The 14786-nt window shown below is 37.1% G+C and overlaps 1 protein-coding gene across 1 annotated transcript; it reads right to left on the reverse strand.

The window, feature by feature from the left end:
- Window positions 1-749: 749 nt before the first annotated feature.
- On the reverse strand, window positions 750-2206 carry LOC104601947 (LOB domain-containing protein 41-like). Its single transcript, XM_010265467.3, has 2 exons — window positions 1759-2206; window positions 750-1672 (listed from the first exon to the last, which is right to left on the reverse strand). The coding sequence occupies exons 1-2, from the start codon at window positions 1946-1948 to the stop codon at window positions 954-956; spliced, it is 909 nt and encodes a 302-aa protein (XP_010263769.1). The 5' UTR covers window positions 1949-2206; the 3' UTR covers window positions 750-953.
- Between the last annotated feature and the right edge of the window lie 12580 nt (window positions 2207-14786).

Below are 14786 nucleotides of genomic sequence, written 5' to 3' on the forward strand. Positions count from 1 at the left end.
CTTGCTCCACTTTCCGATATTTCCTCTGTTCCGGACGCAACTTGCAAAGCCTGGGACCTGGGTGGGTCCCCTCCCCGACCGACCGTCCGTCCATGCACTATCCATTCCTCCTTAATCACTGCTTCAAAAATCAAAATTTACAGGGGGAAAGGGGTGTGGGGGGGTCCCTCTGCATGCAACTTGCCTCCTTATTAATAAAAAATAACACCGAGCTTTAGCATTAACAATATTCAATCACTCATCCTCCCAGGAAAAACTGGCCGAAACCACGGTCGTGTAGTGCCGTTTCAAGACATGGGGTGGCCCAGTGTTAGGAGGTGGGTCCCGTAGATCCCTGATTGCATGATTTGCAAGTTGCATCTAGGACGCCTGCAGGCTGCAGCGAAAAGATAAACTGGAGGGAGGGACGGAAAGAAGAAAGATACATTGAACTCCAACCTCCAAAGTTGTTGGTGCATGAGGGTATGGGTCCCATGGCCACGATGGCTTTGCATGTGCACCATCTGTGCCTGCTCTGTCATGCCACAGTGACTGTACCGCTCTCGGTTGCCGCTGCGGCGCCTTCGGTATTATTGTTGCCTACTCACCTTCTCTCGTCTCTCCTCTACTACTACGTTAGGCAATTTTAATATGCACGCATGAGATCACGCTGCAAAATATCGTATTCGTATACAGCACTCAGTCACACACCTCCGCGCAATTTAGGTCCAACGTATAAAAAGATGATAAAATGATCTTTATAACGTGTGTGTATCAAGAGTATAATCATCTTATTTCTCTCTTATATATATGTAAATTCAAGTTTATACAACAACAAAAGAAAAGAGAGAAAAAATTACGAAAAATAACATGAAAAAAAAACAAGAACTAAAGAGAGGCTTTATTGTGTTACAAAGAGAAATGAATGATCTGAACCGCCAAAACTGGATATCTCTGGACACAACAACGGCAAATCAAGCCACATAATCAAGTCCCAGCTCCATCTTACACGTATCGTTGCCTGATACGTGGAGATCACTGCGACCTTTGACAGGACTCGCGCTTGGGTGACGTGAGACCGGCTCGAAGCCGAGTGTGAGTTCTAACTCGACCTCATTGTCATCAGTATGGCTATCGGAGGTCTTTAGGGCAGCTTCTTGCTGCTGGGGTCGACTCACAAGGGAGTGCTCCACGGTCTCTACGGAGAACATGCTGTCGGTCTCTCGGCTGTCCCCTTCACCGTTGTGCTCGGAATGGTGGCTTCCAGAAGATTCGTGACTCGTTGCCCGCTCGAAACCATCCGGGTAGCACCTGCGCCACCTCAGGTTACAGACGGGGGTAGCGTCGGCAACAGGCGGTTCGGATACTACCAAATCAGCAGTAGAGACGAGCTTGGGCTTGTTGGGCTTTGATGCGGAGCGCTTGAAGCGGCTCCGACTCTTAACCTTGTGAAGGTCTTGAGAAGCTGCCCAGTTCTCATCCTTGGAGACATGTCGTATGTCGTACGCTTTCATAGGGGGGCTAGGGCTGACAGCCGCTTCAGAAGCGATTTGGGTGATCGGGTTTCCCTTAAGGACAGCTTCCACGGCGGCTTGGCAGAGAGGCCAGTTTCCGGACCAGAGCAACCCGACTGATCCATATATTGGGTTCACGATCCTTCCGCATGCCTCGTACAGGAGGGACCTGAATATCGCTGTGATAACATGGGACAACAAGTTCAGTAAAGCTGAACAGAGAGAGAGAGAGAGAGAGAGAGAGAGAGAGAGAGGTGGTGCTTACCAGGACGGAGATGTTCGGGGCCGGCATTAATGAGGTTCATGAGCCCGGCGCGGCCATAAAACTTGGCGAGGAAAACAGTGGCATTGGCTTGGGACTCGGGGTTCTTGATCCATTGGAGACAAGGTCTGATGCTGCAGTTCTCACTGCAACCTTTGCGAAGGACTCGACATCCATTACAGCTCATCCTCATATTGACTACCGTTGTGTTAACCAACAAAATCACTGCCGCTTGGTCTGACTGGTGATGATCGATAGGGGATTCTGATGTCTCTGAGAGAAATTGAACGAGAGAGAAGCCAAGGGTTTGGCTTGCGTCCTTTTGGGAGAGGGAGAAGTCTTGCGCGAATGTGAGAAAAGAAGCGGGGGGGTGAGGTATTTAAGGGAGCGATGGTTTGGGAAGGAGGGGCCGTGGATTTGGAATTGGAGGAAGGGTCCGCAGCGGTTTCCTAAATAGCGGTAGACTTGTTGGAATCCGGTTTTATTATTTGGGGCTGGGGGAAACTACTGGATTCGTCTCTCCCCAAACTGCCCCTCCGTCTTTTTCAAGTTTTTGTCTTTGTATCCTGCCCCCACTTCCAAAACTTTCACCCCTTCTTTTTTTCTTTCTTTCACTCTTTTACTCAAACAGGCGAAAATTGGTCCCCCCTTCTGCCCCACCCGCTCTGTAAACACTCTTTTACTCTCACCCGCTCTGTAAACACCCACTATAATACGTGTTCCATCGGGTCTGCTTTTTTTTCTTCTAATTTTCAGTAAAGAATATCCACGTGGCTAAGTTGTTAGAGTATTAAAAAGCTAAATATAGCACAACACCAACTCCGTACACAATGAGACTGACGTGGCATATGACTATTGTCTCCGTAATGTCGAGGTGCCGTAGAAAGAATCGGAGTTTGAATTTAAACGACTTAAAAGTACAGCATGTGATGTGATGATCTAGGAGGAGGGCAATTGGATTGGATCGGGAGCCTGTAATAAGCGTCCCTTCTCCTAGTTTTTATTACAGGAAGCCGACATAGCCTGTCCAGGTTAACCTTGGATTGTCCTCTCCAAAAGTTAAAAAAAAAAAGCAGCAGGTTGAAATGGTGGTGGAGGAAAGAGATGAGAAGTTGAGAACCCCGTCACGTCTCTCTATCTCTCTCTCTCCCTTGGGACTTGGATGTTGGATCATTGAATCCATCCATAGTAGTAAACTGCCAGCGATTATCCAATTCTGCACGTGCGATCGCATGATTTACCTTGAATCTTGAGCCACTTGATACAGCTCATCCATATGTTTTTTTTTCCTGTGGGGGCCTTTCATTTCATCCGCCGAATGAGATCGTAGTTGACAAAGATCGGACGATTATTGTTCAATTTATCTCCGAAGAATTGAAAAAGGACAGTGCGGGGGTAAATCGTGCGTAAATAAGGAAGAATCCGAGGGTGAAGCAGGTGAGAGAGGGCCATGCAGGAGGGTCCAATACCATGAATATCTGGGAATGGAGCGCGTGGCAACCACGTTCAGGTTCAGACTGCGGGCGATCGCCACATAACGTGAGAAAAATAAACACTATATTCCTCCCTCTCCACATCCACTCCTGGTATTCGGGAATCCGTACCCGAGACCACATTTTCCACTACAAAACCGCTGTTTTTTTGTCTTTCCTAGTTTTTCTTCACAAAATTTGTGACTGTGGGCGCCTGATTAGAAACGCCAGCGGTTTTTAGGGGAGGTTTAATGTTTATCCTATTAATAAGAGAAATGCCCCACTCTTTCTCTCTATGTCCCTCTCTCCCCGCCCTCTTACTGGTTACTAGCCCCTTTTACTTTATTTTTTTATCGATTTTTTAATCATTTTATTAAATTGACTTAACATAGATAATAAATAATTAATGGGCTCCCAACAATCAAACCCTTCCAATTCGGTGTATCCAGTCGCCTTTAAAAAAAAAATCCCCATTTTTTTTCGGTGGATGATGGTAATTTGGATGATTGCCAGTTTGCCACTTGCTAATATTTTCACTCTTATTGAGTTTTTTCTTGCTACTTTTGAAACTCCAAATTCTACTTTTTGACGTTTATACCCCTGCATATTTTGTTCACCTATAAAACGTAAAAGGATGTATACGTCACTTTATGGAGTTAGCAACCAATGAGATGATTTGTGAGTGCCCACCCAAGATACGAATCCAATGATTATGCTTGAGACTACGATCTTCAATCCAACGGCTTTATTATAAATCACAATTTATTGGCTCGGAGTCGATCTGAAGTGACTAAAATACCCTTTATGTGAAAAAGTACTTGCATTATATACATTTTAAGTTGCAAAGCAGGTGGTCCAACTTCCTTATCAGAGATATTAGGCCCGGAGGACATGAATGGAATTTCAAAGAAAGTGGAAGGACACAACACGATTTCCTGGAATCCGCAGAAAAAACCAGAAAAGGGGGAAAAAAGAAAAAGAAGAAAAAAAGTCCTCTGTGGTTGTAGTTATTCCCTACAACTTGGAACTACAGTGGGTAGGAGAGCGAGGCGGATGCTTTCATTTATTTTTCTCGAACTATTTGTTGGGTGGGCCGTCGATTCGTTTTTTCCACGTAAAAATGTGGCCCAATATTTTATTTAGCCAAATTTCAATTATTTCTTTGTGTTGGGTCTTCTTTGAATAATGGGCCTTAGCGGAGTAACTGTCTTGGGCGGGCGTGTGTCGTACACACATCCACTTTGAATGGGGCTTGCGGAGGGAAGAGGGCTTCCCTCTAAATTCTAATACAATCTCTTCCTTCAACTCTCACAGTATGATAGTACAATTGTACTCCCTTGCTTTCCCTATTATGCGCGGATTTGACTCAGAATCTACGTGTCAATCCATTAAAATATTAGTGACTTTCTTGGTAAGGAAGAAGCTTCTAAGGACCTATTCCCATTTTAAGTCCACAGGAGCTGAGGCAAAACCAAAGGAGACGGTCCACTCCATTTTAAATTCATCAATCTATGATTTTGTATCTCTGGCCATCTGATTCTTATGATCCTCCTTTGACAGCAACCCAACGGCTAACAACGTGTTGGAACTCGATAGAGATGAACCCACCCCGTTCTTGACCTTGGATCGGGAAATCTCTTTTCTCGGGGTTGATGACTTTGATGGGTAGCTTTACATCACATAAAGATGATACGTGTACAAGGTACCAAAGTACAGACAGTAAATAGGGCTAGGGTATACGGCTATTCATAGGCCTCACTTGCATAGTAGACCCCACGCTTTCTTTCATCACTCGATGGAATCTCCGTTTTCTGGAATAATTAATCAACAATAACACAAGTCTATACGTCGATGTTCCAGATTCCATCAAATCGTGGAAACAGGTTTATACGGAAATGTTTTATTGAAATCCTGTTGTTGTTTTGTTTGGGTTGGGGCTAATTATTAGAATAATAGCAACAAAATAATAGTAATCCTACGGTTTTTGACAATGTCTACATGTCTGTCCATAGAATTGGTTAAGCTATCACTAATCGTTCGTACTAATCCTCCAAACAGTAATCCAATAATAATGGGTCATTATACAAGGGAGAATAATCAATCAGTAATCCAATAGATATATATATATAGAGAGAGGAGATACGAGATATCCTCTTGATTATAGGGAGAATAATCAATCAGCCCAGATCAGAATTTTATAGTTTTAAAGTGTAGGGGGAATGTATTATGACCGTAAGTATGTTAAATTTATGGAAAGGATGTGGTTTATCCGGAAAGGATTAGTAGTAGGGGGGGGGGGGTTGGAATTCAGAATTCTGCATTGGATGTATCCATACTTCTTCGTTGATTAAATGGTTTTGATCTCTTCTATGATATGATTTATCATCTATGGGGATGAAGCAATCATTATTATATTAGGTTACATTATTCGTAAATAAACAACTTTTTTAATTTAAAAAACAATAATTTATTTGAAGTGAGACTAGACCAACCAAGCAGGGCTAGGAGATTATATATGGATAGATATATTAAACTTTGAGTTAGCAAATTATGCCACCATAAGCTCAGTACAGCTATATTGGGAAAAACTAAGCTTTAATTTAAATCATTCTATGTAAGGTAATAAAACTCTTTGTACTGCTTGAATTATCTATCAACTACTATTTGGAGAATAGATGCCTCTCCAACCAACAATGGCTAGGATGTGCCATTTAAATGCACCTTCCCTAATCACAATCCAATCAACTTGACAATCACTGATTAGGAAAGTAAAGGGTTGTTTGTCAATGTATATGATTTTTTTTTTGTTTTTCTTTTAAAACAAAAATAACTACCATATCAGCAAAAATACCTTTCGTAGCCATTTAGTCTTAAGACACGTACACAATTAAGTTGTTGAAATCATCAAATTACACAATAATTTTTGGAATACAGAAGTTGACAATGTCTTATACAGTATAAATTATAGGCAAATGATGCTTCACAACTAAATTGGGAGAGCTTATAAGACTATGTATATTTTATTTAAACATAGTATATGTAAAGTATTGTGTTCTAGTTTCCTTTCTTTTGCATAAAACAAAATGAAAATCTTGCGTAGACCTTGTTTTCTTTGGTTGTAACTATTCTTCAGTCCAAACCAACCTTCTATTAGATTAAAAATATTCCTTACAGTAGGATCCAAGTAAAATGATTAAACCCATTTTATTGGTGGATTATTCTAATCAGCATTTCTCATTTTTTTTTTATAATGGTCCAGAATGGTGGCTGTTGTTGCTTTATAGCCAGCTGTAAAAAATAGATACAATATTCAAGATACTTTTATAATTTTAGTATGAAAAGCTTATAAACAGTTGAACTTATGTATAGAAGTAAATAATACCTGTATTTTGTAGTTTGATTTGATTTATGTCTTTAGTAGCTATCCAACTTTCCTATGGATCTAATAGGAGAGTTATTTAATCTAATCAAACAATTCAGTAAATTTAATCTATAGTTTTAGAGAATTAGGGAACTAATTAAGTATGCTTTAATAATAATAATAATAATAATAATAATAATAATAATAATAAATAAATAAATATGAAAAATCATGTTATGAAACAAGTTATGTTATGTAGGAGGTGGGGGCGGTTGATTTTACAAGACACCCAAGTTGTCAATAGTGGAGTCACCGACCTAGCTGGCAAGTGCTACAAACCTAGCACATTTCTTTTCTTTTCACTTGTATGGAATTACTGTGTGTTTGTTGGATTTTGTCATTGGTATTTGGTAGATAGATGAAGCATCATAATTGACTCCAAACCATGCATGCTTAACAAGGGAATCTACATGAAGCATGAGTAGGTTTTAGCTTTTCTTGCCCACTAATTACCTGCCATATAGAAGCGTGAGTAACGCCCCCAACTTCACAGGTGGCGTGACAATTGACAAACCAGGCTCAAGCTTCAGCCTGCCTTCTCTCTCTCTCTGTCTTTGTGGAAGACATGTCATAAGATTGTTTCTGATATGCTTGCTGTAAAGGTTTCTAAAAGCTAAAATGCAGCACCTCGATCTTGCTTATTGGAGGAATATCCTCCATTTTTTCTGGGGTGGTCTGGTCTGTGCATGGAAACCCTAGCAGAAAAGCATGCACAGAACGTGATAATCTGACGATGCTAATAATGAAAATGATGATGGCAGCAATGACGATAATGCCTATGATGTTGCTGACCCCCAAACAACCCCTTTCATTTTAATAATTAATATATGCAGATAATTAAACAAATATAATAAAAAAACCCAACTTGCTTTACAGTCTATAGTACCAAGAGGACAGACAAATTATACATTAACTAGAAAGAAAGAAAAAAAAAATAACAGAGGAATGAAGTAAAACCAGAGAAGAAAAAGGCTCTCATGTGACGAGAAAGACATCACCCCTTACGTAGTACACAGCAAGTTGGTCACTTGTCGAGGCCTCTGCAATAATAATAATAATAAAGAACAAGGCCTTAATTCATTTTTATAATGAATTACAAACACATTATTAAGGAAAGGAGGGTCCCTTTGTTTTGACCACTTTAGCCTCGTTCATTGTTTTCGTATCCATTCTATGGATTCTGTAGCTCCCCACCACTGACCTTCCTTCATTACCATGATGATCATCTACTCCTTGTCAACTTCCGGGATATTCCGAGTCTTATTTTAAGTGAAATTCCAAGAAATTTTTAATTGCATTAATTCCTATTGTTTCTGGGTGGGAACTAGGAACTAGGACAAGGTGGAGTGGGAGATTGTTCAACCCAAGTCGGCATCTTCTTCCTCTATCTGGAAAAGAAATTGTCAGGTCTCCTAGTTTTATATACAAGTCAATGCAAATTCTTCTGCCGATTCTCATCACATTTATCTAAAGACGGAAGCTTTAATCTCTTTCTTTTTTTTTTTCTGCCTTCAAATTCAAACCCACTTTGATGGGTTTGTGTATCCCCCATACTTGGGCCCACATTATATGCGGCCGGTGGGCCCTCATTGGTTGCCTGGTTAGGGTCTAGGCCCATCACCCTTTATTCCAGACTTGCCTTCCTTATAAATATACCAGCTCGAATCTCCTGTGAGCTGTGACCGCTTATATATATAATTATATGGTCGGTCTCGTATCTGAATAAATAACAGAATCAATGGTTATTATAATTGCATTTGCAACTAGCCAACCAGATGCCAAACAAGTACCTGAACTTCAAATCAGATGGGACCTGACACCTAATGAGGTACTAATGTCCGTTCATTAATCGGGTCCAATATTTTGGGCCTGGACGGCTAGACCCAACTCAGAGACCCTTCTATTATTGTTTTTTTTTGGGTTTCCTCAATATTGCCCAAATGGAATGTTAATTAAAACAAGGAGAGAGTTCCTACCGTTCATGCAACTCTTGGTTCTTCGCCCTCTAGACATGGTGGGATCCATCATGAAAAGACAAAGTTTGGACATGTCTTTTCATGGGCCTCACCTTGTCTGCCGGGGGAAGAAAACAAAGAATTGCATTAACTTAATGAGAGAGAGATCAATTTAAAACTTATCCCATACTCTAAACCGGTCAAAACACAAAAATGAACGTGCTGATAAGATGGCAAAAATAATTAATAAATAAAATTATTTGACTAAATGGAAGCATTCCAATTCAGACTTAAGTGGAGCAGTTGAATCCCATTAAAAATAAATTGTAGATTCTTTAAACCACCTCTCATGTTTTCCTAATTACTTGCACTTTCTTTATACTCCCCATTGACCATAAAACTGCGAGGAGATTGTTAATTGAACACACAAAATCAAAACAACATACATATTCCCATTTATAAGCATTATATATGGTTTCATCATCTCAGATTTTTATTTTAATTTGTATTTTCTTAAACCCATTTTCTTCTTTTCTTTTTTTAAAGAAATTTTTACTTTTCATTTCTCAACATACTAATGGAGGAAAAAAAAACTTACCCTGGCCTTGAAGAAGTATAAATGAGAGCATCTTTGTTAATATGATATAATAAAAGAAAGTAATTTAACCCAATATTTGGCCAAAACCCTGGGTATGTAATTTGCACTAAAGAAACGAAACGTCAAACCTGAAGCCCAACACCCACATGGCAGTATTATAAAAAAAGAAAGAGTGTGGTATACACATATTACAAATTTAAAATTAGTTGATAAAAATATTAAAGGCGTGTGGCAGCCACGCGCTTAAGTATAAAATATTAAGCAAGTATGAATAAATTTTATTTAAAGGCGTCTGGTAGCCACGCGCCTAAGAATAAAATATTATACAAGTGTGAATAAATTATATTAAAGCCGTGTGGATCCCATGTGTTTAGACAAAAAAATAAAAAAGCAAGCGTGTAGCAAGAACTAGTAAGAAGTAAGTGGAATCCACGCGTTTTTAACAATTTAATAACATACAGTAAATTAAAGTATACAAGGGTCTGGTAGGATGCATGTTTCAGTTGTTTTTCAACTTAAAAATTTTAGGTTCCGTTTGGTACTCAGTCGAAATTGGAATAATCCATTCATATAGAAATAGGAGTGGGAATTAAAATCAGCAGGAATGAGATTTTATTCTCAAAGGAGAGGCAGGAAATGGCCATTCTCAGATTTCCTCAAATGGGAAAATGCTATTCTAATAAAAATGAGAATAGGATTCCGATTCTGTCCAATTAAACAGTTAGAATAGGAATATTCTATTCCAATTCCGATTCCAGACCCCTATTCCTGTCAACCAAACGAGGCCTTAGTTCTTTAGTTGTTGATGTTGATGTTGATGTTCTTTGAAAGAGATAAGATGCCCTATTCTTTTTTCTTCTTATAACAACAATTGTATGATATTTTATATTATGACTCTGAATTTGGTAATTGATCTAAGTTCTCCTCTTCTTTCTCTTCTTTCTATTCAAGGTTCAAAGTATTGACCATAAGATATGTATCGGTTTTCAAGGTCATTGATACTCTAAATATTGAGTTAGATTATTTTAATAGTTTTAAATGTTAATAAAGTCATGTCATTACACTAACAAATTATCAAAAAAGTTTTAATTGAATAAAAATCTCATTTATATGCGATTTTTTGTGTATAGAGATTATCGATACATTGAACATGCTCCTATGTACCATATTTAGAACTTGCAATTAAGGTACTTATCAAAAAAAAAAAAAAAAACTTGCAAGGTGACTGCTAAGATTGTCCCAATTATTTTTTATACTACTCTTTTCTACTGACAATAAGTTTTCAGCCTAGCCTCTGCCGCATGGTAAAAATTGGTATATCTCTTTTGTCCTTTATTATTTGAAAAAAAAAATAAGTAAGAAAATTCAAGGTCTATTAATCATATATATGGAAAAAAATGATGAATTATCTACATTACTACATAGGGTTGGTGAGAACTAAGAACCGTGGAAATTAGGCATGTATTTTGGAAGAGTACTCTACCATATCTTGATCTTCCATATCTTCCTTCCAAAAAAGAACTCTTGCATTGTAAGCTTCAACTTCTATGTTCAATGAAATGAAATGTTTTTGCCTAAAAGATATGAAAGAAGATTATTTCATTCCTTTTTTTGGATTCTTTATGTATTCTAGAAGCAAATTTAGTTTACTTTTTCTTTCTCCAAATATTTACACATGGTTGTTCCAACTAAATTTAGATTGGATCTCAAACAATTGAATAATGGGATAAACTGAAATATTAAAAATTCTATATCAAACATGTTAGCTAGATCTGTTTGTAAAAAAGGGATGGTAATGTCGAATCTGTGAGGGGTCAAACGAAGAATGCCAAACCAAGACTTGGAAAGAGATAAAAAATGAAAGAAAAAAGAATTCAGGTGAAATGGTGCACCAAGTCAAGAAATGCGCCAAAAATCACGCGTGATGATTTTTTAATGATTCTTGTTTTAAAATAATTTAATTAAGGTGGCGTTTGATAAAACTGAAATTTAATATTTGAAAAGCAGATACAATACTCTTTTTATAGAACTAATATCTAAAAAACAACAACTCTGCTCTTCTGCTTTCTAGACATTAAATAAGGAGAGCATTTTAATAGGCAAGTTTGTTAGACATCTGACTCTATTTTAGTATTATTAATGCCACCAAATTAAACATTTTCTTATCTAATCCTAAAACCTCGTAGATAGAAAATTATTTAGTTTTTTTTTTAAATATTGAAATTATTGTAGTTTTACTCAAACGATTTATTATTATATAAAAATGCACTTCAAAATTAACACTGAGGTGGTGTTTTATTTGCACTAAATTGATCTTTGAGGTCTGAAATTATGACTTTTTCAGAGGCCCCAGGTTGTTTAGTGCAACCTCTCAGTTTGGCCTTTTTAGTTTTAAAGATTCCTCTTACCCAAAATCTTATCTCTCTCTTATACCACTTTTCTCTTTTATTTCCTTTTGTTTGGCGGAGTTGGTGTTATTAGTAAATTACTTTCTTTCTATTTTCCCTTTTATTTTTTTTTCTTCATCTACAAAAAAAGTAAAAACTCATAAATTTATAGGGTAAATATGTAAAATAATAGTTCCAGATATTAGAACATTTAGATATTCCAACAATTCAACTACCCCCAAATGACAGAAAGCAAAAAAAAAAAAGAATGATTTCTTGGAAATTTCAATTTTACGGTATTGGTATTTATAGTTGCAGGAAAATGGTTGTAGAAAGCAAGTATATGATAAGAAGCCATTTTCCAAACAGAGGTAGGCCCTTTCAATTTATATCTATCAACACTCGTATATTTCTCATCAAATTTTCAGGTTCCAAGTTACATAAAACGCCAAGAAAATTTACTAATACTCATTTTTCTATGGAATATCATTAATCAAGGAACTCATTTGTTGTTCAATCTACATGGAACCAACAGCAGCATATGTATTAAATCTCCTGAAACAGCTCAAATATATTTATACCCATGATTGATAGATATGGATAAAGCTCAAAATAAGATTAAAGAAGTAGACAGTAATTCTCGTTGTATTTCTGCATGGAATAAGTTGGTTTGTTTGGACTGCTATTTTTCCTGATATTTCTTGGGATTTCTGGTAAAGTAATGCCAAGCCATGTTTTGGATGCTAGTGAGTAGGGATCCATCAAGCATCATTATTTTCAAATATATCTAATAATCTTTTGTTATGTGACCCTTAAATTTTACATACTCGGTCTTAATCTTGACAAGTTGTTCTTATAACTAAAAATAAGTAGAATATATAATTAGAGTGAAGTATAGGAAAATATCTGTTGCCTACATTAAGATCTGTTTTCGTAAATTATCCAAAACTCATCCACTAAATTCAACTGTTTTTTTTTTTTTATCATATTGATCTATGAACAGATGTTCACTTTTTCAAAATTAAACTTTCCCTTTTCTTTCGCACTTTTTTTGACTTAGCGGCTCAAATGGCCAAAAACTTTGTTCTTTTGTCAGACCTAGTGCACAAGTACCGAGTGGGAAAAAGAAAAGAAAATAAAGGAACCGGTAATTTCTATATAAACTGAGGCACCACTCATGTGTGCAAGTTGCTTATATAATAACTTTTTTGATTTATTTATTTGTGCAGTAACTTATGAGTTATTTTGAATCTTAATTTACAAATCTTAAGGCTGGCCAGATTTTAGCTGGTGGGCTAGGGCACGCCAGGCCATTGATAGGTCCAAGAGGGGCTACAAAAGCCATTAAACTCAAGATTAAGTCCACCGTTGAACATTTACTCAGTAAATGTGCTTCATTAGAAATATGCCCTAGAAAAGAATTCGCATGGCCAACTGAGTTGTGACTCGGTTGGGTAGTCCCAAACGGAATGTGGTTTTGAGTACCGCTTTCAATTTTTACACCATTTTTTTAAAAGATTTAATAATGTAGCTAATTAAAAGTGTTGTATTATGCCATGAAAAATTGAATTATGGCCCTTATAGGGATAAAGGCGACTAATCAATACCGAAAAAACAGAAAAAAATTTTGCATGGGTGCCCCATAGAATGCACCCCACAGCCAGCCCATTGCATGCAGCCACGAGAGTATCTCCCCATAACAAGTATGAGAGATATTATCAATAGACGCTGAGATATATATATATATATATATATAGGGTGGCTAATGGGGTGCTAATCTGAACTCCCTAGAAAAAGAAAGGAACCCCTGTTAATTTGATTGATATGTAAGAATGATAAAGTTGTATGGCAAAGAGCTCCATGCATGGAGATATAGGTTTTATATATAGCAACTGGATCTACTGAAAACATAGAGAACAACTAGTTGGTATAGCTTAGTTTGGAAGGAGTACAAATATAAATATATACAATACAAATTCATACAAAACAATATAAAATATAAGGTTTTGCGCTCTATATATTTGTATTTATACTCCTTCCAAATGGAAGCCTATTGGTTTTTGGAGATCGGGTTACAAGCTCATAGGTTAGTTGATCTAATACTCGAGCTAGAAACAAGATATCTAGATTTGTTGCTTGGGCATTTCCAATGTTAAATTTGGAAGGAGCATAAATACAAATATGTATGATACAAATACAAGCAGAAACAGGCTTTTCACTTTACATAATTGTATTTGTACGCCTTCAAAACGAAACCTAAAGGGAGAAAGAAATTGGGCTTGGGAAAAAACTTTTATCTGGGGGATGATTAGGGTTGTGTTTGGTGCCGTTGATGTCTCTACTCGAAACATTTTGGGTTAATAATATAAATTGTATAATTGTTATTTAGGGCTGTTTACAGTTGAAACAGGCAATACCTTTTAAAAACATATATAGGAGGCTGTTTGTCGAAATATTAATCATTCTAGCTGAAGTGATTCTCTTATGTCATGTGACAAAACATAAGAGAATCAAACACAACCTAATAGAATATACGGAGCTGCATGCATGGCCTAATACCGGCCTAGTTTCGGAGCTTTTGCTGTTGTTCTGTATGAAACTTTAATGAACTCTGCATCTAAAGTTCATTAAGCTCCAAATTAAATGACATCAATGATGGTTTATTTCTAAATTGTCGTTCTTCCCAACTACAACCGACCGCTTACTAAAATCCCAATTTAGATTTTATATGAAAGAGAGTTAATTGGTATCATATTGAATTGCCAATCTCCACTCCCGGGTAGGCAATTGATGCCTTGTCTGCCGCTGGTGGTGGGCAGTTGAAGGAGTGTGGTAAGCACACATCTTTCATTTAAAGAAATCAGCAGAGAGACAATTGATAATGGCTGAAATAGATGAACTGGATGACTTATTTTATTGTCTTTCTGGTAGATTAAATGGTTATATAATAGAATAAATGAGGGTAAGTAATCAATCAAACTTCAACCTAAGCCAATTAGAAACTGGGACCATGTTGAATAATATATCATCATCCAATTAAGAATTCAGCTGCTATGAAATGGCCCCTAAAATATTAGGGGCTTGTGGCAACCATGTTCCTAAATATATAATTTATTGCAACAAATGACCATAAATTATGAAGAGGCGTGTGGATTCAACGTGCTTTGCACATAAATTAATAGGGAATCTAAAACCTCC

The sequence above is a fragment of the Nelumbo nucifera genome, chromosome 3 (genome assembly GCF_055504915.1).
Source record: "Nelumbo nucifera cultivar China Antique chromosome 3, China Antique-T2T, whole genome shotgun sequence".
In the NCBI taxonomy this organism is placed as follows: domain Eukaryota; kingdom Viridiplantae; phylum Streptophyta; class Magnoliopsida; order Proteales; family Nelumbonaceae; genus Nelumbo; species Nelumbo nucifera.

Coding starts and splice junctions, on each gene's coding strand:
- LOC104601947 (XM_010265467.3), bottom strand. CDS start 1,948: ATGAGGATGAGCTGTAATGGATGTCGAGTCCTTCGCAAAGGTTGCAGT. Junction 1,673..1,758: donor CCCCGAACATCTCCGTCCTG/GTAAGCACCACC, acceptor ATGTTATCACAG/CGATATTCAGGTCCCTCCTG.